Raw genomic sequence first — 23,178 nt, 5'->3', positions numbered from 1 at the left:
ACCGGGTGCTGAGTCCCGGTAATGCAATGTGCAGGATGCACGGTGCCGGTGCAGGATGCACCCCCCGGACCCCCCGGACCCCCCTCACCCTCCTGGACCCCTCTCACCCCCCGCAGCCCCTCCCCGCCTCTCCCCTCCCCGTTGTCCTCCGCTCCGCCAGGGGGCGCCGTTGCCGGCGCTGCGCGGTGCGGGCCCCACCCGGCGGGCGGCGGCGGGCGGCGGGGCGCGGGGACAATACCGGGGCGGCGCGGCCGGGCCCGGCACGGCGCGGAGCGGACCCGTTCGGCCCCGATCGGCCCCGTTCGGCCCGGATCGGTTCAGTCCGGCCCGGATCGGTTCAGCCCGGTTCAACCCGGCCCGGTTTATCCCGGTTCGGCTCGGTTGGTCCCGGTTGTTCCCGGTAGGGCCCGGCAGCATGCTGGCCCTCTTCAACAAGCTCCTGGACTGGTTCCGGGCCCTGTTCTGGAAGGAGGAGATGGAGCTCACCCTGGTGGGGCTGCAGTACTCGGGCAAGACCACCTTCGTCAACGTCATCGCGGTGAGCACCGGGACCCCCCCCCACAAGCACCCCCCCGGTACCCCCCCCGTACCCCCCCCTTATCCCGGGACAGCCCCGGGCCGGCTCCGAGCCGTGCCCCGGGGCCACCGGGACCGGGAAGGGGCGGCCCCGAGGAGCCCGGGCCCGGCTGGGCCCTGCCAGCGCTGGGTGCCCCCGGGACCCCCCGGGGCTCCTCTCCCGGTCCCGTTCCCGGTCTCGACCCCGGTCCCGGTCCTGGTCCTGCTTCTGGTCCTGGTCCCGGTCCCGGTGCCCGTCCCGGTCCCGTCCCCATCCCCAGCCCGTGCTTTGTCACGGGTGCCCCCAGCCAGCCCCAGGCCTCGCCGCCACCGCGGCCTCGTCCTGCAGGGTGCCGCTCCGCAGCCTCCCCCCTTAGCACCAAACCCGGCCTTTTTTCCTTTTTTTTCCCATTATTTCCATTATTTTTATTATTATTTTTTAATATCTTCCCGCTGCGGCACCGAGGAGCCCCATCCAGGCCGTGCCACCTGGCTGGTGCTGCCCCGGTGCGTCCCCACGCTGGGGACATCTCCGCTCCCCATGGCACCGAGCCCCGCAGCCGGGGGGCTCCGCACCCCCCCGGGGCCAGCTTTGTTCTCGGGGGGTCCCCACGAAGCCCCCCTCACCCCCAAATTTTTGGGGCCCTGCTGTGTTACCACCACCCTCCCCAAAATCACCCTCTCCAAGCGCGCCTGCCCTGCCCGCGGCGCACCCCAAAGGGACGGTGCCAGCGCCGTTTTTTGGGGTCTCAGAAGGAATTTTGGGATCTTGGGGGGCTCGCTGGGGGAGGCAGACCCGGCACACATCTCCAGGGCTGTCCCAGTTCCCAGCCCTGACCCTTTTTCTTTGTGGGTTGTCCCTCTGCTCCGCAGCGGGGTGCTGGCGGAGGGGGTTCTGCAGAGGATTTGGGAGCTTGGCTGCGCCGCAGCTGTGCGCCGGGGGAGGGTTTCTGTCTGTGCTGGGCACGGCCGGGATGGAAAATGTCCTTCCTGAGGAGCCTGGAGGCCCAGGGGCGATGCCCACGAGCGCAGCGATGCACTTCGAGCCCCAGAGGCCTGGGTGTCCTGGTCCCTGCCCTGTCCCTGGTGGTTGCTTCTTTTTTGGGAGCGCTCAGTGCTCGGGTCCTGGGCTCCTTCTCCAAGCAAACCCACACCAGCCTCGGGTGGCGGGGAGCTTTGTGGTCCTGGGATGCTGACCCTAAGAACCAGTCCTTTAGGGGGCTGCCTCATCCCCGCCGTGGTTTGTTCTGTGGTCTGGCGTCGGGGTGGGATGAGCTCCAGCGCCTGGGCTTGGTTTCATTTTTGGGGACGTTTGGGGAGCTGGGAGCTCCGCGAGGGGTTGTGGCACCCTCGCGCTTGGTTTGGCTCCGATCACCGAGCGAGGTGCTCAGCCCCTGCCACGCGTCTGCCCCTGTGGGAAGTTATCTGGAAAGTTCAGATTTTGTGGCAGACGCAGACTTAAAAAAATAATAAAATAAGCGGTGACCTTTGAGGTAACGCCCTGGCAGCGTGGAGTTGGCGGAGGCAGCTGGAAAAAAAAAAAAAAACAACCCCAAAAACTCCCAGCCCGACAGGATCCGCGTGAGAAGCGCCTGAACCATCCCGCCTGCCCTGAAGGTGGTGGAGCAGAAGTGCTCGGAGGGGAACTAGCTGTGATTCAGGCTTCTGGGTGAAAAAAACGAAGCAAACCAAGCTCTGGAAAAGCGTCAGATTTCGGCACAGAGAAGTGCCCGGGGTCTGGGTGAGGTTCCCCAGGCTGCGGAGCCGTCCTGGCCTCGGGGCCGGAGCTGCCCCGGGAGGAGGAGGCTTTGTGTCCTCACCGTGCAGGGCTCGTGGCCGCTGTTCTTCACCCAAAAATTGAATCCAGGTTGCTGGAAGTCTGGGTACAGCCACGTCGGGTGGAGCACGGGGACTTTTCCTGGGTGGCCTTTGTGCTGTTTCCCTCTCAGGCTCCTTTTTTCTTTCCCTGGCTGAAGGGAAGTGAAGCTCCAGAGGCTGAAAGGCTGTAAAATGCCTCCGCTCTTGGCTTTCACCTCGGCTTTAACCAGGAGCTTTCAGCTGCCCCTTCCCCAGGGGAGTGTGGGGCCGACGAGGGGCACAAAGGAGGGTCAAGAGTTTTGGGATCCCCTCGGTGGCGCAGTCAGGAGCCTTTCGCTGTGGGATGTGCTCAGAAAAAAGACAGCTTCGTGTGATCCAGCATCGCGCACGCACCGAGGAGCCTCTCTGCTGTGCTTTCCCCTCGGGGCAGCTCAGCTCCCACCTCCCCCAGCGGCATGGGGAGAGGATGGGAAAGGTGGAATCGAGGAAAAACGGGGTGAGATAAAAGCAGTGCCCCGGGTGGAGGAGAAGCTGAGCGAGAGGAGGACCCCGCTCGGTGCTCGGCGCCGGCAGGCAGCTGTTCAGCCATTTCCAGGAGCTCGTCGCGCGTGGTGCTTTGTGGGGAAGACAAACGCCATCGCTCTGAACGTGCCCCCCCCGCCTTCCCTCCCCTTTTTCACTGCCGGGCACATCCCCGCTGCGTGCCCCCGCTGGGAGCAGCAGGGAAGGAAGCGGTGCCCGCATTTGGGGTGCCACCAACGTTATTCCCGTCCTAAACCCGCGGCGCGGCACCGGGCCGGCTGCTGGGAAGGAAATTAACTCTCTCCCAGCCAGAAGCAGGCTGCAGGAGCTCGGGGCTGTGACCACCCCTCTGGTGGTGCTGCGCCCTGTGCCCCTTCCCTGCTGCTCCTCCTGCACCCGAGCTCCTCACCCAGGAGGAGGTGGGGTTGGGGGGCGAATTTCTCCGCGTTCCCGGAGGAGAAGGAGCCTTGCTGCTGCGAGCTCGTGCAGCGTGAGCCGAGGAAAACGGGCAGCAGGATTCCAGCGAAATGGCACAGAGCAGGGCTTCAACAGCTTTAATCTACCTGGAGAGGGTCGGGGGGCAGGCAGCAGCAGGACAGAGCAGGACCGGGCACCCTGCGCTCCCCTTTCTGCTGGGCACCGGCTCTGTTCCACCCAGCAGGAACCCACAGCAGCTTGCCCCGAGGAGCAGAGCGTGGCAGGGCCGTGAGCCAGCCCCAATGCTGCAGGATCCAGCCCACGGGTGGGTGTGGGTGCCCTGGGGTGCGCGTCCCCACCCCGTGCCCACCCCAACCCGCACAGCTGGAGCCCCCTGGGCACCGAGGGCAGTGAGGATGCTGAGGGGGAGCAGCCCGGGTGAGGTCCTGGAGTTACCCCTCGGCACAACCCGAGGTCTGGATGCGGCTCCTTAAGGTGTGCTGCAATTCTTCTTTTATTTATTTGTTTATTTTTTTAAATTTAAGAGCTCAGACTTGAAAGGAAGCCCCAGCAGAAGGTGAACATTTGCGGGGTGTGAAGTTAGGAGCGGCCGGGGCTGGAGCTCTGCGCTCCAAACCCCACGGAGCTGGATCCAGGTGGAAGAGCTGAGCACCACCAGCAGTGGGGAGCCTGCTGGGGGCTTTATTTCCCTGCCTGGTCAGGAGCAGCCCACTGGGATTCCCCTGCCCTGGTGGTGTAAATCCCCCCCCCTCCAGCCTTACCGGAGGATTTTTGCCACGTCCCCGTCTCCCCCCTCGGCTTTCACGGCCTGCGCCCGCCACCGGGTTCCCCATTTGCCATGTTCTGGTTTTATTTTTTTTCCCCTTTCAATGCAAAAAATAAACGCAGTCCTCAGTTCCTCTAAACGTGGTGAATGTTTCAGCACCGGCCTAGCTCTGGGCTTCGTCTCTCCGGCTTTTTAATTATCGCCATTATGCGCGTTTGCTCCGCTAATTGACTCGGCTCCTCGGGAGCAGCAGCTTCCAGCAGGCAGAACGGTTTCTGTGGGCCCTGCTTAAATATTTACCCTGGTCTCCTCCTCGCTGCCTCGGAGAAAGTCAGGGGGTTTGTTAAAAATTCAGTTTTTCCTCTGGGGGCAGGCGACGCACCCCGGAATTTCAAGGAAATGGAAGGCACGAGCTCGGGGAGGCTTTGCAGCCTGGCCCTGCTCCTCTCCTGCTGTGCTGTGGGGATTTATCCTTTGGGATCGATGGGTTTGGGGCCGTGTTTCCAGTCTCTTGGAGGACCTTCGGAGCCCACGGTGGCTCCAGCACCTCCTGGTCCCTCCGGCAGCCTCCTGCCCGGGGGTTTGGAGCCCAGCTGCTGGTGCTGGGCCCCCGTGGCACAAAGTCCTTCCCCCAGGAGCACAGCGAGTGATGCCTCGGGACACGAAGCAGGGACAGGGCACGGCCAGGTGGGTGCTGAGCAGCAGACTTTACTCACACCAGACCCTTTTTATTCCCTTACCCTACTGCTGCCACCTTTGTTCCCGTACGCAGCCTCTCCGCTCTCCCCTGGGTGACTTTTTACCCCAGAGCTCAATAACCACCTCTGTCCTGCTTATCTAGGGGATCCCCTGCAGCTTCCCTTTGGCGATGGAGGGACACGGAGCAACCTCAGAAAGCCCCAGGGCTTGGAGGGGGGCCGCTGGGTGTCCCTGTCCTGTGGCTGTGCCAGGTCCATGCCATGGTTCAGGGGGGTTTCGGGGTTTGGGGGCTGTGATGCGGTGCCGAAGAAGCGAAAGCAGCCCAAGGGTTTTCTCTTCCATCCGAGCAGCCTCGTTTTCCTGAAAGAACCAGAGCTTCTGTTTTACCACCTTCTTTATCTTAAGTATCATAAAAAAAAAAAAAAAAAGGAAAGGAAAGAAAAAAAAATCCACACAGCTGCATTGCAGGGAGGAGGATGAGTCTGTCCTGGAGAGCACCGGCGTGCCTGGGGCTGAGCCTGGGCTCTGCTGACACCTCCTGGGCTCCCGGGCCAGCCTGGTGGCCACCCAAAGATGTGTCCCCAGGGCATTTTTTGCTCCTGAGGTCCCTGGGGAGGGTACCACAGCCCCTCGGCCAGCCCGAGCTGTTTGGCTTTTGTGAAGTGGTGGCGTGGGAGCTGAGAAATGGCTCAGAAAAATCTGCCTGAGCTGGCCTGGCCTGGATGCCCAGGGGGGATTTCCTTTGGCTCTGTGCCTCGGGATGCTCAGCTGGACTTTTGGGGGGGCCAAAAATCTACTCCTGACCTGGCAGGGTCGAATTTGGGGCCGGTAGGAAGGGTTGGAGAGGGTTGCTATACTGCAGGGTTGCACCAGCTTGTGGAGAGACCTGGTCCCCATGGTGTAGCCCCAAAATTGACCTTTTCTGGCAGGATTTGTGCGCCCGCTGAGGGAATCCCTCCTGGTGCTGCTTCCTTTCACAAGCAGTCGATGCATCTGGGGGGGGGTCAGCACGGGTGCTGTGACCTCAAACCTGGGGACAAGACGTACCCAGTGGCCTTATCACAGCTCTGCAGGGGGCACCCATGGGTGCCAGGACAGCGCGGGGACCGCGTGCGATCTGTCCTGCACCGGCGCTGTCACCTTCCCAGCCCGGCCTTTGTGGGGAAGGTTGGGGTCGGCCCCATCCCTTGGTGGGATCCCTGGGGGACCCTGCAGCTCCCAGGAGCTCCCTAGCAATCCTATTTTCCAGTCCAAGCCCGGCGACACCCCAAAACCTGCCTGCTGAAGCCACATTTTGGGTCGAATTCGGGTACATGAGCGCCATCCCCACTGTCAGCCTGTGCTGGAGGAATTCCTGTCCGCTCCCCCGGCTCCTAACCCAGCTGCTGGTCCCTGGGGTGGTTTGGGAGCACTCGCAGCGACCTCCTGGCTGCTGTTCTTTGCTGCCAGGAGGCAGGAAGGAAAGGAGAAGCAGAAGCAGCGAGAGCTGCGGGGTGCTGGAGGGGGGTAGGAGAGTCCCAAGGACTTGCTAACACCATGGGTTTGGGCTTGCAGGTCGCCCCCCAGGCACTACACTGTGCTTAGCAGAAAATGGCACAGATTTCCCTTTCTGAGGGCTGTGGGAATTAAATAAACCCCCCCAGGAGCCCTAGGGGAACAGATTTTGAGCTAGTAAAGGGTGGCCAGGGGGAGCTGTGCTGTCCCCGGTGCCTCCTGCAGGATTTGCACGTCCCTGGTGGGGCCGGGTGGCCTCCTGCTGGGCTCAGTGTGTTCTCTGCTCCCCTTCGAGGGGAAGATCTCAGGGTTTCATCCTGCTTTTATGAGGATTTTGTGAGCGGGACCTCAGTGTATGCCCGAAAATACCTTGGAGGGCTCCAAGGGCCAGAGCTGGTGCGGGGCAGGCAGCGGCAGCGTGTCCCTGGGCTGCCTCTGTCCCCTCTGCTCTGGTTTTGTTCCCTTTAGGAGGGACCTGGCGGAGGGTTTGGGGACATCAGAAGCCAGGCTGTCACCTGTGGTCCCGCTGAGCTGCTCGGGGCAGGCTGGGGGGGTTTCTGAGCCTCCTGACACGATTTTCTTTGCCTTGCAGTCCGGCCAGTTCAACGAAGACATGATCCCGACCGTGGGCTTCAACATGAGGAAGATCACCAAGGGCAACGTCACCATCAAGGTGGGGCAGAGAAAAGAAACTCGGGGGGGCGATTTTGGGATGGGGCAGGGGCAAAGGCAGGTTTATGGGCTCTGCTGGGGGCTGAAGGAGGCTGCAATTCGGGGGATCTGCCCCTTGGGGTGCGCAGATACCCCCCGGAGGAGACACAGGAGGAGGTGGCTGTGGGCCGGGTGTCTGCTGCTGCAGCTCAGTCTGAAGCTGGGAGGGCATCTCTGCCTGCTCTGAGTGCTCTGCCAAATGCATCCTCTGGGCTCCTGGGGCGGTGGGCACGGGGAAGAGACCCCAAGCTTCGGCCAGGGGTGCTCTCCACGCGACCGGAGGCTCGTTGCACCTGGTTTGAGTCGCTCTCCAGCTCCCCGTGGGGATTTCTTCTGTCTTTATCAAACCTGGAGCCTCCCGCTTGGGTCTGAGAGCAGGCGCTGGTGGGCGAGGAGGAGGGCATGGGGCTGGTTTGGGGCATGTTGGGGGGCTCCCTGCGGAGCGGGGCAGGGCAGCGGGTGATGCCACCTCCTTCTTCTCCCTGTCACAGCTCTGGGACATCGGCGGCCAGCCCCGCTTTCGCAGCATGTGGGAGCGGTACTGCCGTGGAGTCAGTGCCATCGTGTGAGTATCCGTGAGCCTGCGCACCAAAGCAGAGCTCGGCCAGGTAGGGGGGGACCGTCCCTTTGTCCCCATCACCCTGCCCAAGGCACAGGCAGCAAAAGGACCTCGAGTTCCTGCAGCATCACAGCCGGGGGGGCCCTTCCCTTGTGCTCAGCATCCCTCAGCCCAGCTCTGTTCCCTGCTTTTCCCCTTTCCCCTTGTCCTCGGGGGGTGCTGAGCAAAGGTCCCTGCGTGGCGTGGCCCTTTCCAAGAGGGTAACGGGCAGCAGCACGGCCAGCAGCACGTCCCCAGCTCAGTGTTTGTGTGCTGCCGGGTGAACTTTGTGCCCAGAGGAGCCTGCAACGCTCGCTGCTGCCTGTCTGCAGCCTCCCAGCGCCTCTGCGTGTCCCCTGCTGGCAAATAACTGCAGCAAGATCTGTCCCAAAGAGGCCGGGGTGGGGATGAGGCTGGCAAGACACGCATAGGAAGCAGGCTGCGTGCTCCTAGGAATAAATATTTCCCTGGGAGATGAGGTTGGCGGTGTTTAAACCCAGGTAGAAAATCAGATTTTGGTGTTCTTCACCAACTGACCGTGCCCTGGGATTTGGGGAGGGCTGGTTTTCTGTACAGCCCCTCTGAATTACAGGGCTGGTGAGTGGGGAGGGATGGGGGTGTCCTAAAAACGAGCCCTGCACGTGGCAGAGCCCTCAGCTCGCTCCTGGGTTGCAGCTCAGGGGCGTTTCTGCAGCTCTTGCACGGTGCTTGGGCTGGGTTCTTGGCATGCGAGGGTGCTGCGGGGTCCTGTCCTGCACGGGAAACCCACACAGAACCGATGGGGCCATGAAACGAGCACATCCACGTGCAGGCTGGCACTGCCCAGCTCCCTGCTGAGCCTCCTGCCCTGCTGCTGGGGGGCTTCCCGGTGGGACTGGGAGCCTCCTGTGCCGAGCACCCCCTGTGGGACCCCAGCAGCTCCTGCTCTTGCTGGTGGTCACCAGGCTGGGACATTTCCTTGCCACTTTTTTATTTTTTTATTTTTATTTATTTTTTTTTTCAATGGTGAGCTAGGAATGACAAAGCCCTGGGCTTTCCATTCCTTTCCATTCCTCAGGCTTTGTCACGTCCCTTTTCTCCTGCCTTCAGCCCCCCCCAGTTTGCCGTTCCCCATCCTCTCAGCACAGCAGTGCGTCGTACGCCTTACGAAGGAGCTGAAGCCTCTTTTCCTATTTTTAATGAACTCTGCAAGGCGTGAGGATCTTGGTGGTGTTTCTCACTTCTCTCTCAGCTTCTTGATCTGTAAAATAAAGCCTGCGTCCATCAGTTCCTCTCCTCTCTTTTGGCTTCACTTTCATGCTTTGCAGGGTGGGTTTAAACCCCTAAGAGCTCAACTCCTTCGCTGAATCTCCCCTCGTTTACCCGGAGCAAGCCCTGCTGGCTGCTGCCTTCCCCAGCCCCTTCCCTGGGCATCCCGGCTCATTTTGGCACGGGGAGCGGGCACCGCTACGTCGGTGGGTGTTTGTGCTCAGCCTGTCCTTCCCGTGCAGGTACATGGTGGATGCCGCCGACCAGGAGAAGATCGAGGCCTCCAAGAATGAGCTTCACAACCTGCTGGATAAGCCGCAGCTCCAGGGCATCCCGGTGAGCTGCTGCCTGGGCAGGGCGCCCTGCGGGGGGGGGGATCCACGCGTCCTAGCCCAGGGCTGGGCTGCAGAGCTCATTCACAGCTCGGAGGGAGGTTTAGAAAAGACCAAAATAAACCCCTTCTGGCTGAGGTTGTCCTCCTGCAGGAATCCACACCTGGTTTAGGGGAGGCTCCTCGCCCAGGAGTGCAGCTGAGGGCTGGGATGTTTGGGGTGGGTGCAGGGCACGCCGAGCGTGCCGGGGTGGGACACCAAGAGAGCATCCCGAGCGGGCATCCCTTGGGAAGAGCTGCTCCAGGACCTCGCAGAGCATCCCAGGAGTTGGCTGCCAGCTGATTTAAGCTTCTGACATAACGCTGCGTTTGCAGCACTTCTGGGTGCTTTTATTTATTTAATTTTTTTTTAGTACAAATCTACCCCAAGTGTAAGCTTGGGGGTGCGGTGCTGCTCGCAGAAACCCGAATTCCCCCGGGGAATTGAAAGGCCAAAACCTCTCACTGGGAATGGAAAGTACCCAGGAGATGCTGCACGTGAGCTCATTTAGGCTGTTAATTGAAGGGCTCTGCCTTCCCTTTGCCTGCTGAGGGGGTTTTCTCTACCCAGGTGCCCCCCAGAGAAGTGCCCAGGGCTGGTCCTGGGTGCCGGCAGCAAATCCTTTACCTGCCGACCAGGATCTTCACGTGTCCCCTCTCCCCCTCTGCAGGTCCTAGTCCTGGGGAACAAGCGAGACCTCCCCGGTGCCTTGGATGAGAAGGAGCTCATCGAGAAGATGTGAGTGTGCTGGTGGCTGCTCTGTCCCCAGCAGGGACACGTCGTGTCCCCAAACCCCGGCTGCAGGAGCCTGGGCTCCCTGTGCCACAGGGGGGCGTGGGGGCCTGGCCACGCTCAGGGCTTGGTGCTCGGGGCTCGGTGATGGTGTGGGGTCCCGCAGGGTCCTGCCCCTTCCCTGCTGCCCTCCCGCTCCAGCCCCGAGGCCTCTCGCCACCCCAGGGACCCCACAGCGTGGCTCTGGGCACTTCTGCACCACCCCTGTCCTGTAGGCACCCCGCGCAGTCCCAAGTCCTTGGTGCCCCATCTCCCGGCAGTGTTTTGGGATGCTCTGAGGGAAGCTGCGTGGTTTCTTGGCCAGGCTGTCCCTGGGGCCAGGTTCCCCCTGCCCCTCACGTAGCCCCTGCAGGGCGCTGAGCACAAAGGAGCCATGCACCAGTGTCCTCACCTGCCCTGCCCGGAGCCCCCCAGGGGTTTGGGGTGATGTTGCCCTGGCTGGGGTGCCCCTTCTCAGAGCCTGGCTCCAAGGGGACCCTTTGAAAGGCTCCCTGGGGACTCTGGGGAGGCTCCCATGGGTGCAGCCCTCCTGAACTCGCCCTCTCCTGCAGGAACCTCTCCGCCATCCAGGACCGAGAGATCTGCTGCTACTCCATCTCCTGCAAAGAAAAGGACAACATCGGTGAGTGCCGGCACCTCGGGGTGCCACGGGGGGGAGCAGGGGTGCTGCAGCGCACCCAGGCTGTGCCCCACGTCCAGGACGAGGGGAGGGGAGAGGCCGTAACCACCCCTTCCCTTCGCAGACATCACCCTACAGTGGCTTATCCAGCACTCGAAGTCCAGGAGAAGCTGAGATCCCGCAGGCTGCAGCTCGGGTCGGGAAGATGCCATTGTACAAGCCCATGTCCCCCCCTCTCCCCCCATCCTTCTCCTGCTCTGTCCCTCCAGCTCTCTCTCTAGATGGGTATTTTTAGGGGACCCCAAACTCCGCTCGCCTTGAGGCGGAGCCCTTGTTTTTATTGTAAAGAACATGTCCGACTCTGCCCTCCTCTCTCCTCTCTCTGTCTCTTCCTCCCGTTTTGGCACTGTTCTGTTGTTGTCTGTGTATACAGTATATATATATATGTATATATATTTTAATTTTTTAATTTAAGAGCTAGCGCTGTTACTAAACTGGGCCCCGGGAGCTGTAGGAAGGCTGCGGGCCCCCCCCACACACACCCCAAGGCCGGCTGAGGGTCAGCAGTAGGAGGAAGAGGAGGGTGGTGGCAGGAGGAAGGTGAGGGGGGTGGCAGAAAGCAGCCCCCAGGAAGGAGCCGGGCAGGTCCCCAGGGGCTCCCTCCCCCCGACCCCCCCAGGGGTGCAGCATCCTGGGGGTGCGGGGAGCCCACCTGCCCTGCCTCCCCCCCCAAACTCCACCTCCCACGGGCAGGGTTTTTTTTTGGGGGGGGGCAATGCCATCTCCACCCCCTCCCCAAGCCTCCTTGCCCCCCTGTGAGGCTGGGGTCAGGTCAGGGACCCACCACGACCCCATTGCCTCCCCCTGTCCCAGTCTCTCCTCGCTGCCCTCAGCACCTCGCCCCCCCATCCCTGTGTCCCCCCCCCCAGTTTGGGGCCTGATCCTGCCCCAGCCGGGGGCTGGTGCTGACACAAAGGGAGCCCAGCAGCCCCCCAGCAGGGAGCAGGGGCTGGCCCCCGTCCCCTTTCTGCCCCAGCTGCCCCCGGAGCCACCTCTTCCCCACGTCCCGGGGAGGCTGGGGCGGCCCCGCATGCTCCAAAGGGCTTTTTTTGGGGGGGACACAGGGGCTGCTGGCCTCGGCCAAGGACATCATGGGGGGGACACACACGGAGTCACTTTGCCCTGGGATGATGACACCTTCCCCAGTGTCACCTGCAGCGAGGGGGTGCCCTGGGATGTGCCCCCCTCCTGCAGCAGCCCCGGCTCTGTTCCCCAGCCGGGGGGGGGCCTGGGGTTGGCAGGGTCGGGGAGGGGGGTAAGAGGAGATCTGGGGGGGGTACAGGTAGGGTTTTTGTGCCCACTGCTGAGTTGTGGGGTCTCTGTGCAGCCTTGGGGCCGGGCCAGCTTGCTCTGGGCCAGTTTGGGGGGGTGGGATATTGTTGGGGGGGGTACAAGGGGGGATGCTGGCAGCAGCAGGGGGGGCGCATGGCGGGGCGGCACAGCGGGGAGGCACCGGCCTGTCCCCAGCCCCAGGCTGGGGGGGACAGGGTGGGGGTGGCCTGGGGTGGGGGCTCTCACAGCCCCCGCGCAGCTCCAGGGGGGGCGGCGAGGCCGGGGGGGGGTCCTCTTCTGTTCTCGTTTTTGCAGAATTGCACAAAAAGAGGTTTCCTTTTTTTTTTTTTTTTTAATTTAATGAATTGTAAAGTGTCGTCGTTCCTCCCCCCGCCCCCTTATTATTATTAATTTTTTTTTTTTTAAGAGATATTTTGGCTCAGACTTGACCTCTGTCGGGAAATGATTCTTGTAACTGTACAATTTTTTTGCCTCCTAATGATAATAAATTAACAATTTTGCGTTGCTGGGGGTGGTTGCAGTCCTTGCTTGCTCTCCGCCGCTGCCACCCCTCCGCCCTGGGGGCTGTGCCCGTGCAGCACCCGGTGCTGGAACCCGGCTGATGGCCCCCACTGCTTCATTTTCTTCTCCTGGACGTGCAGAGGGACTCGGAAACCCCCGGCTGTGACCATCGCTGCTGCCAGGCCCTCACCCACACCCGCCCCGGGGCTGTTGCGGGATGGTGATGCTGGTTTTGGTGCGGGATCTTGTGGGATGGTGATGCTGGTTTTGGTGAGGGATGTTATGGGATGGTGACGCTGGTTTTGGTGCGGGGTTGCTGGGGGGCTCCTGCCCCATCTCCCTGCCCCCTTTACCTGTGCCAGCTCCTCCCCAAGGCTTTTGGCCGGTGCTGGTGGGGGGCACCCCTGCCCTGCACCCCTTGGGACTGTCCCATTGCACCCAGGGCTGCGCTTGGTGCTCCTGAGCCCCCCGCCCGGGGTACCTGGACTCAGGGTCCGAAGCAGGGCCGGGGTCCAGCCTGGCACTGGGGCCGTGCATCACCCGCAACCCCCCCCCCCCCCTTTGCTCCTTCCCTGCCCCCAGCCTGGCTCCCTCCTCCCCACGCACCCAGCAGCAACAAGCCGCCCATTGTTCGCCCTTGGCCGGGGCTCAGGACGGAGCGGCACGGAGCGAGCGCATGAGAGCGGCCACCTCTCCCTGCCTCCCGCCGCCCCCGCGGGGCTGGACCCCAACCCAGACCCTGCTTGCCCCCCCCCAGCCAGCCTGCCATCCACCCACACCCCATTTTTTATGCCTGCACCCCAATCTGGGACCCCCATCTCCCCATTTCTTCTCCCCCAAACCCGCTGTGGCCCCATAGCACCGCCAACACCAGCCCGGGGAGTGTGTGTGTGTGTGGAGGGGGGGGGGGTGGGTTTTGGCGGTGGAAAAGAAAAACCCGATTTTGTGCTTTGGGAGGAAAACTGGGCCTTTTGTCTCCTTGGTAACGGGGCTGAGAAAGCCAAGCTCGGTGGGTGCCGGCGGCGCACAAAGCCCGCAGTGAGCCCCCCGCATTCACCCGGCCGTAGCAACCCGTCTCCCTCGCCCCGGCATCCCGCGGGCTGGGGCGGGTGCCAGGCGCACACAAGGAGCTTTCACAGCCCCCAGCACGGAGAGGGGGGGCTCCCAGCACGGCCAGCCTGCCCCCGACCCGCTCCCACCTCCGGGGTGCTCCCAGTGGCCCCAAAAAGGGAGCAGGAACCCAGGGCGAGGAGGCGGCTGTGGGGTTTGGGGGAGCTGGTGGTGTGAAATCAGCGTTTGGGGAGCGCTTTGTGCTCCCCCCCCCCTCCCCATGGGGATGTGTGGGGTTGGGGGGGGTGAAAGCTCAGCACTGGGCTTTACTGGGACCAGTTCAAAGCTCTGAGACCAGTGCTTATAGGGCTCAGTAACACCCCAGAGGGACTGGGATGGGGGCGCTGGGTACCTTCCCCCGTCTCCTTTAGGTGCTGCCTGCCCCAATGGGGCCACTTTCCTGCCCCCTGTGTGTGTCCCCCATGTCCCCCCCAAGCTGCCCGTGCCCACCCGGAGCCCCCCAGCCCGGGGGAGGAGCGGGGTGCCACGCAGACCCCCCCCAGGCGCTGCTGGACGTGCAGGCACGACGTGCTCTAGCTTACTGCTTTATTGAGCTCTTACAGGGCGCTGCTGGGACCCGCTGGGACCTGGTGGCTGGGACCTTCCCCTACAGTGGAATTGGGGGGGGGGCGGCAGGAGGGGACGGGGGGCAGGACGAGGGCAGGGTGCGTTTGCTAAAAGTCCTCTGCGAACCCTCCTTGGCGTGGGAGGGGACCTTTCCTGCGCAGCTCCATCACCGGAGCAGCACCCCCTGAGCCCGGCCGGGCAGCGGGGATGGAGGGTGGGGGCCGGAGGGTGCTGCTGTCCTCCCGACGTAGCCACGAGGCCAGGACCCCCCTCCCCAGCCCAACACGGGCTCGGAAGCCCCCCCCCTTTCCCCGGCGCAGCCCCTGAGCTGCTGCTTCTTGCTTTGCTCCACGTCCAGACACTAAAACGACGACGTTTGGTCTCGGGGGGGGTTGAGGAGGTGGCGAAACGAAATCTCTACAGCCCCCCGGGCGGCGCTTAGCACGGCGTGCCCAGGGCCAGCAGGGGCGGAGGGGACTCCCGGGGCTTGTCGAAGAAGATGGAGGAGGACATCTCCGTTTTCAGCTTGCTGTCGGCGCTGCCCTCGCTGGAGGCGGCGTCGGGGCCGCAGCCCTCGCAGCAGCAGCAGCAGCAGTCCATGAAGGCCTGGCCCAGGGGCCTGCAGAGGCAGAGGAGCAGGACGGGCGTCACCGAGCACTTGAAGAAGAGGAAGAACTGGTTGATGAGGCCGAGCAGGTCCAAGGTCTGCTTGGACATGTCGGGGGACATGTAGGCCACCACGATGTTGCAGACGTTCTCCGGGATGGCGCAGAGCCCGTAGACCACGGCCAGCCCGATGATGGTGCAGTTGAGGTGCTTCTCGCACTGCCCGTGCTTCGTCCCTCGGCTCTCGGCCTTCTTCTTCTCCCCGCCGCCCACCCGGCGGGTCACCAGCTGGCAGCTGACGGTGAAGAGGACGGGCAGGCAGAAATAGCAGCCGAAATACCACCACATCCGCGCGTTCTGGTAGGTGAGCACCAAGGAGTAGACGGACTCGGGCAGCGTGGCCGAAGGCCTCATGGTGCAGTACTCCGACACCGCCCCCGACACGGGCGACGTGTCCTGCGCCAGCTGCCAGAGGAGGATCTCGGGCACCGAGAGCGTCATGGAGCCCACCCAGATGACGGCCAGCTTGGCGATGATGGACTGGCAGCGCTCAATGGGCCGGGCGCTGGCCTGCGGGCTGGTGGCCGCGTGGAACCGGTCGATGCCCAGGGCGCAGAGGCTGAAGGTGGTGACTCCCAGCGACGACACCTGGCGAGGGGGGAGGCAGGAGAAGAGGGTTTCACTACAGGGACACCTCAGGGGGTTGGATTTTATCACCTCAGGGGGTTTGGTTTTATCACCTCGGTGGCAACCCCCGAATACCCAAGCCCACAGCCCTCGAGCCTTCCTCCTTGGTTTTACGGAGGGCATGGCCTGTGGCTGCATCCCAGGTTTGGGGCCGATTTCCTGTGAGTCCTGGAAGGGCAGGGGATGAAAATGTCCCTTTTTGCCCTGTCTGTCCCTGCTGAAAGGGCACGGGATGAAAATGTCCCTTTTGTGTCCTGTCCCTGCCCCGCTCCCCGTCCTACAGCAGGGAAAGGCCTCGGTGGACGGCTGTCCGTCCATCCAGCCAGGATGGGGGTGGCAGGACTGTCCCTCAGGCTCTTCCTCCTTTCTGAATGGGTTTAGGGGAGGAAAAGCAGGGAACGTCACCCCCAGCAGAGCCTTCCCAGGGCCCTCCAACTGCTTCGTCCCTGCCCTGCCTCCTGCTGCCCCCGGCAGCCCAAAGGAGCTGGAGCTGCCCTTGTCACAAACCAGCTCGGGGCAATTTCCGCTGCATTGAAAATGGCAGGAAAAACATCCCCGGCTGCCAAGGGGAAGAGGCCAGAGGAGGCAAAGGGAGGGCTGGCAAGGCGCTGAGGGTCACAATCAGCATTCATCGTCCCGGCCCCGGGGCCGCAGCATCGCTCGGCGCCAAGCCCCAGGAGCACGGCGCAGTCACATGCTGGTGCCCCCCGGCCCCGCGGCCGTTCCTGGCCTCACGAAGCCACCCCCCCAATAGGTTTGGCAAGAAACAGGGCCGGCACCCCGACCCCAAACCAGGTCAGCCATCCCCGCCCAGCCTTTTGCAGCGGCCCTGGCTCGGCCTCGTGAGCGTTGCAGAGCACAGCCGCTCGTGCCCAACACCCAGCATCTCCATCCAGCTACGCTCAGCAGCATCTCCCCCGACTCAGCATCATGCCCCCGGCCCAGAATTGCCTCCCTGACCCCAGCCCCACCACCCAGGGCTGCTTCTTGTGTCCCAGCACCTCTGCCCCATACCCAGAGCCACCCCGAGCATCCAGCACGGGCACTGTGTCCCACCACGGTGCCACCGCCTTTCCTCCACCCTGTGCTGTCCCCCAGCCTCTCCCCTCTCCCTCCTGGTCCCCCAGCGTGCAGCTCGGGCTCAGCACAGCACCTTCCCCTGCGACGCAGCAGATTTGCTCCTGGTGGGGCCATCCTACAGCCTGAGATGTTTGCACCATGCCGGGCCCGTGCCTCTCTGGGGCTGTGCTGTCAGCAGCCCCCATGTCTCAGCAGCCCTCCTGGGGGCACCCCACTGTCCCCAGGGCACCCTGGTGCTGCTGGGTCACTGCACCCGGAGGTGCCACCTCCAGGAGAAACCCCCCCCATGGACACGGCCAGGGAGCTCCTGGGGTTCAGGCCATGGCAGACACTCCTCAAGAAGGGGACTGGTTTGGGGATTGCCCCCTTCCCTCTCCATATTCCTGCCCCTCTCCGAGTCCTCTGTCTGCATGACCGTGACATGGGAAGCCTGAAGTGGAGGAGAGGGATGGGACTGCCCCGTGTTTCCACCACCTTGTCACTGCCAGGGCAGATTTAGGGCAAATTTAGGGCCGTGCCTGGCAGCTGGCACACGGCAGTGGGCACCATCGCCCAGGCCTGCAGCCAAAGGACCCAGCAGCAGCACCGGGTGCCACCCTGCCCCTGCAGCACCCCCCTGCAATGGCACCCAAGAACCCTGCGGGTCCCAACCCCCAGCAGAAGCAGGACAGCTCAGGGGGATTTTGGGGAGGGGGCGCGATGGGACGTGTGCCATTGGGTGGGCCTGGTGCTTGGGGACGGGGTTCAGTGGTGGACTTGGTGGGGTCAGGCTGATGGTTCTGCTTTACAATTTAGGGGTCTTCTCCGACCTAAATGGTGCTGGGATTCTTTGAGTATACATCTTCGGGCCATTTTTTGGCTGTCTGACGGGTGTGGGCATGGAGGGGGGCAGCGGGGATAACTAAAAATCTCAGGTTCCTGACCCTAATCCTGCCCCAGCACTGCTCCCCAGTGCCCCACCTGCAGCCCTCTGCCCTCAGTCCCCCCCAGCAGCCCCCACAGCCAGCACTGGGGGTGTTGGGCTGGGACAGGGATGGACAAATGGACGGATCCCACGGACAGAAGGCTGGACAAAGGAGGGTTTCATGGGCCCTCAGTCCTGGGGGCACCGGTGCTGGCTGCAGAGCCCAGGGCAGAGGCAGCAGGAGTGAAAACATTGGGAACGTCCCTGGGCTCCTTGTGGAGCCCCATGCCAGACCCCAAAATGAGGGGGCAGAGAGGAGCCCCCGGAGGGCCCCACGCAGCCCCTTACCTCCATGAAGGGCACGATGCGGCACGAGATGTCCCCCAGCAGCCTCTTCTTGGTGATCTCGTTGAAGATGACCACGGGCAGGCAGAAGAAGAGGATGAGGAAATCCCAGAAGGCCAGGCTGGCCAGGATGGAGTTCCAGGCGCTCTTCATGTAGTAGTTGTGCCACACGATGCACATCACGGAGAGGTTCCCGATGATGCCCACGGCGAAGACGATGAGGGACAGGAACATGACGGCGTAGGCGCTGTACGAGCTCTCCGTCACCGGGTACAGCGGGTTCTGGATTTGCAGCCTCCTGTCGGACACCGTGGTGAGGTTGGCTCGGGGCTCGACCCCCTGCCCGTCCGTGGGGACCCCTCGCTGCTGCTCCGCGGGGTCGGTGCTGGAGGGCACCAAGGCCTTGGTGGGGTGCAGGCTGGCGGAGTTGATGGGCCGGGGGAACTCCACGCGCACCCCCGGCACGTATTGCTGCACCGATTTCGAGTCCTCCACCGTGCCCCGGCGCAGCCGCACCTCCGGGGCCATGCGGGGCAGCGTCCTACCCCCAGGCTGCCCGGCCGTGCCTCGCATCGCCGTGGTCCCCAGCAGTGCCAGCAGCAGGAGGACGGGTGAGGGAGGTGAAGGCATGGTCCCCAAGGCACCCGCTGCACGAAGAGGTGGCGGGAGATGCGGCAGCCCCGAGCGCAGCAACCCCGGGGCTGCGGGGAGCGAGGGAGGCGTCCGGAGGAGCACCCGCTCTGTCCGGCTCCGGCCGCTGCTCTGGGCTCTCCGGAGAGCTCTGGGCAGAATAAAAGCTGCTGGGGAGAGGCAGAGCCAGGCCCTCTGCTGGTCACCCACCCGCTCCCGGGGAGGCTGCCAAGCGCTGCAAAACCACGCCAGAGCCTGGGCCAGGCAGCCCGGCACATCCCCAAGGCACCCCAAATCCCCCCTGATGCCCCCCAGAGCAGCCCAGGCTGAGGATGCCGAGGGCTGAGCACTGGGGAGAGCTCAGAGCTCAGCACTTCTCACCTGCCAGCCCCCCAACACGGGCACTGCGTGTCTCCTGTCCCCTTCCCTGCTACTCTCAGCCTGCACCCAGGACGTCCTCGAGCAGCCGGGCCACTTGGCCAGCTCCTGGGGCAGGAGTGGGATGTGGGTGCAAGGAAGGACAGGCTGCCCTCCGGCACAGCTCCTTGCTGCTCTGGGCTGTCAGATCTGCTGGCCCTGCTCTCACAAGATTTATTGCTGCTTCCCCTGCTGATTTCCCCCTGGGACAGGGGTTTGGACAGGACTGAGGGTCCCCAATCCCCTGTAGCCTGCTCTCCCCATTCCCATCACCTGTCCTGTCACGGGCCATTTGGACCTCTCAGATTTACAGGACAACAAATTTTGTAAATTCAACTTTATTTTATGAGCTCCATTTGGATCTTTCAAATTTGCAGGACAACATATTTTGTAAATTAATCTTTATTTTATGAGCTCCAGCAGTGAAAAGAAACAAAAGCACCAAGCAGGGGGCTCCATCCCCTTCGCACTGCCTAGCCTAGCAGGTGAATTCAGGAATTCATCACTTTAATTCACCAGGTTCCTAACTCACAAGTTCTCTGATGCAATTTGTGCCTTGTAAGCCACACCTGAGTTAATTTCGAAGCAGTTCCCCAGCCAGCAGTGGGAGCGCTCGCCCTTTCTCCTCCATCCTGGTGGCGCAGGCGTCCCCGCGGCACACGGGGAAGCACAAACCCTCGGCAGCCTGGCTGCAAAAGCTTCCTGGGGAGGCTGCCCTGTGCCATTTCCCCCAGGTGGTGGATGGCGAGGGGGCTCTTGTCTCTTCTCTCCCCTTACTGTCACCTCCTCCTCGTGACTGCAGGACCCCAGAGACCGAGGTCCAGCTGGGAACAAGCCCGGTGGCACAGAGGCAGCCCACGGGGATGCAAACCAGGCTGGAGGTAGTGGGGTTACCCCAGATCTGGGGGGCTCAGGTCTGTCCCTTTTCTGCGTGGGGAGGTGTTGGAGCCCAGAGGGTGATGGCAGCTGGCAGGAAGCAGGACATGCGCTGACGAGGTGGGTTTCAGCTGTGGGATGCTCCTGCTGTTCTCAAAATCACATCGTGGGCAGCCGGCCCTTGGTGCTCGGTCACCTCAGCTGGTGGCAGAGACCCCCACAGCCCCCCAGCCCTCCAGGGGAGGCAGGAGGAGGCTCTGCTCCCCCATCATTTGGCACAGTGCAAGCCCTTCCTCCCTCATGGGCTCTCCCCACTGCCTGTGATGCTGCCAGGCAGCAGCAGCCCCCCAAATTCTGGGCTCACCAGCAGCCCGGGGCTGTGCCTGGCTTCTTGCCTCTCTCATGTGGCTTCTCCCACCCCCAGGTGCTGCTCCTGGTCTCCTGGGAGCGCTGCGCTTTGTGAGCATCCTTTGGATCCTGCTGGGCTCTGCAGGGGCAGGCGGTGGAAATGGCTGAGGTCTGTCCTGGGAGCAGGGGGTGCACAGGGACACGAACCTCAAGGGGATTTCTGGTCCAGTGCTCCCCTTGAAGTGATTTCTGGTCTGATTCTCCAAGATCCCAGCTGCAGAAGGGGAAGAACAGCTCAGTCAGAGCTTGGTGATGCCCAAGGGTCATGAAGGATCGGGCTGCAGGTGGCTGCAGCCGGGGGGGGACCTGGGAAGGATCAGGAGAGCAGCCCCAGGGGTTGTGACCGCTCTAGCCTGAGCCCAGTAAACCATATCTCAAATGAACCAAATGTTCTCATTAGCAGGGAACAAACCCCTACAACGTGTGAGCTGTGCAAGCTGAAAACGAGTGCAGAGGGGCACGGCGCTGTGCTCAGGTGTGGGGATGTGAGCGCAGCCAGGGCACGGCAACTTGGGCTGTAATTAGGTAGGAGATGGGGAGCTGCTCCCTGCTGTGGTGGTGGAGGAGGAGGAGAGGGAGGAGAAGAAGGAGGAGGAAGAGGAGGAGGAGGAGCAGAGCCTTCCCCAGTGCCCGCACCAGCTCGGAGGAGGGAGCCCTCGGTGCGCTCCTCGGCTGCTGGCAGGGTGCTGGCAGCTGGCACCCTCAGCCCGCTGTTTTTTTTCTGGAAGGAGAGGGAGCTATTTTTAGTTTCATTTCATTGCTGTTGCACAACGGCCAGGTGTGTCAGGGAACTGCCTGAAGACAACAGCAGAGTTCACTGGGGCAAGGTGACACCCGGGTGCCACGGTGGTGACCCCGGCGGGCTGCCCGAGCCACCGCCCCGAGCTCCTCGCCCCTCGTCCAGGAGCTCCCCCAGCAGAGGGTCCTGGCTGCCCCCAAACTGGGGGCCAGACAGCAGCCCCAGACGCTGTTTGGGAACCACACTTTTATCTCCCCCAGCCCAGATTCACAGACAGGCTGAGGCTGTTTCTCGGGAGATGGGTGTGTGCAGACGTCTCCGGGGAGGAGCTGCATCAGGCAGAGCTCCCAAGTGTGACCCGGGAGAGGTTTCTTCCCAAATCCCCTCTTCCAGATGCTGCATCCAACCTAAGAATTGCAGGTCCCCGCTCCGGGCCCATGGGGACAGCACCCCACGGGAACAAATCCAGAATTATCTGATAGAAAAGGGGCAAAGCCAGGAGAGTTTCAGAGCCACACCAAACGCCCTCCCCATCCGGGGGCCGCTGGGGCTTTCTGAAGCTGCTGCTTTCTGACAAGAGCTCTTTGTCACAGCCAAGGGCAGTCACGAAGCCTCTCAGCTTCACCTCCCAACCACCGTGTCCATGCATGGCTGGGATGGAGGAGGCTGGAATAGAAAATCTGGCAGAGATGTGCCCACAGTGCCCACAGGTGCGCTGATGAGGAGCAGGGTGGGTGCCCGTCCATGGGGATGGGGCTGTCTGTGCACAGAGCCAGGAGCTCGTCCTCTTGGAGGTGACAGCACCAGCGATGCTGAGCTGCTTGCAGAGAGATTAGCAGCAGGGACGAGCTCCTTGTGGCGTGCATCAGACGGAGCCCTGGGGGTCTCCTTCATGTGGCCATGTGCTTCCCGAGGGGAGGCGAAGGGCTCCCTGGTGTTTGCACCTCCAGCCTCCACGGGAGCAAAGCAGCAGCAGGGGGTTGGGCACGTCTGCCCTGTGCCCTCCCGGTGATGTGCTTGCTTCTCAGGAAAGTGAGCAGAGGGCAGGGAAGGGACACGGCAAACACAAACGGGGCTGGGGCGGGCGCAGCTGCCAAGCATGGACATGGGGCTGTGGGTGTGGGGCTGCTGGAGGTGGGCACGGGCGAGGACGCCCTGCGGTGGGCACCAGCACCACTACAGCCCCCATTGCCCCCAGTCTCACTGCTGGTGGCCAAGACCCCGCTCTGTGTGTCCAGATTAACCCCACATGTGCTGAGCCCACCTCGCTGCGGGATGCTTGGTGTTCCTATTAGGGTCCTGGTGGCGCCCACTCTGCACACTGGTGGCTCAGCCCAGAAACTGGGTGATTTTGGGGGGGGGGGAAGCAGCGATGTTGGAGCAGCTTCTCCAGCTGCTCAGGAGCCGTGGAAAGCTTCCACGAGCTGCCCACAGCTCCCCCAGCTCCTCCCCAGGAGCTCATGCAGAGCGAACCCATGGGGCCTCCGGCTCTCCTCCTCCCCCCTGCAAGCAGCATTCCCACCAGGAGCTGCATTAAAGCATGATGTGAGGGCTCAGCCTGGCTCCGCAGTGGGGAAACCAGGAGGATGAGGGGCATTTCTTTGAGCAGGAGCTGCCGGGGCTGTCTGTGGGGCTGGGGTTGTGCTGCCTGCACCAGGAGGTGTTTTATCGGGCTCTCTGTTGGCAGCGGGGCGGTCGCTTTGTGTCCAGGGGGAGGAACTGAACACCCAGGGCGAGTTCAGCTTAGGGAAAAGACAATATTTGCCAGGGCAATAAAACGAGCCGTGTCCTGGAAGCAGTGAGAGGCTGCTCGGGGAGGCGCCGAGCTCGGCACCTTTGTCCGAGCCCACCGGGCTCCTCGCCCTGCGATCCCCTCCACGGGCAGGAGGGCTCACAAGTGCACAGCTGCAGCTGGGAGCAAAACCGAGGTCCTTGCAGAAAATAGGCCATCTTCAAACCCTCTACCTTCAGTTTTTTGGGGAAAGGTGGTACCTGGTCTCTCCGTTTGCTTCAGCTTGGTGCCTCTGACTCTTCTGGTGACCCCTCGTTTTCCCTACTTTGGGTAAAAAAAACCAAAAACCTCAGGCTCCCGAGCTGCTGCGTCCCCTGCTCAGGCTGTGCCACGCTGCAGCTGGGGGCTTCCGAGCTGCACAGAGCTGGGATTCGGGGAACTGTCACAGCATCCCCTCCTAAGTCCTCGGGGACATCACTGGTGAAGTCCTGGCTCCTTCTGCATCTTGAGGGCTAAAACCCCATGGGGCGCAGGGCTCAGCCGGGGCCGTGGGGCTCCCAAAAGGGCAAGGGGACAGAGCAAGGCCACTGCT

The 23,178-nt window shown here is 62.8% G+C and overlaps 2 protein-coding genes and 1 long non-coding RNA gene across 3 annotated transcripts; 2 read left to right on the top strand and 1 right to left on the bottom strand.

Annotated features, from left to right (window-relative positions):
* Positions 1–183: 183 nt before the first annotated feature.
* Positions 184–12,488, top strand: ARL8A (ARF like GTPase 8A). Its single transcript, XM_068660358.1, has 7 exons — positions 184–538; positions 6,885–6,965; positions 7,495–7,568; positions 9,092–9,185; positions 9,891–9,958; positions 10,564–10,634; positions 10,756–12,488. Exons 1-7 carry the CDS (start codon positions 416–418, stop codon positions 10,803–10,805), a joined length of 561 nt encoding a protein of 186 aa, XP_068516459.1. The 5' UTR covers positions 184–415; the 3' UTR covers positions 10,806–12,488.
* Positions 12,296–18,562, bottom strand: GPR37L1 (G protein-coupled receptor 37 like 1). Its single transcript, XM_068660327.1, has 2 exons — positions 17,788–18,562; positions 12,296–15,416 (listed from the first exon to the last, which is right to left on the bottom strand). The coding sequence occupies exons 1-2, from the start codon at positions 18,412–18,414 to the stop codon at positions 14,601–14,603; spliced, it is 1,443 nt and encodes a 480-aa protein (XP_068516428.1). The 5' UTR covers positions 18,415–18,562; the 3' UTR covers positions 12,296–14,600.
* Positions 18,563–19,072: 510 nt separating this feature from the next.
* LOC137844199 (uncharacterized) lies at positions 19,073–21,142 on the top strand. Its single transcript, XR_011089844.1, has 2 exons — positions 19,073–19,827; positions 20,132–21,142. It is a non-coding gene; the product is annotated as an uncharacterized lncRNA (long non-coding RNA).
* Positions 21,143–23,178: the final 2,036 nt, after the last annotated feature.

This window comes from Anas acuta, chromosome 24, assembly GCF_963932015.1.
Source record: "Anas acuta chromosome 24, bAnaAcu1.1, whole genome shotgun sequence".
Taxonomy (NCBI): domain Eukaryota; kingdom Metazoa; phylum Chordata; class Aves; order Anseriformes; family Anatidae; genus Anas; species Anas acuta.
The sequence above is the reverse complement of the archived record's forward strand: the minus strand, read 5'-3'. Positions and strand labels throughout refer to the sequence as shown.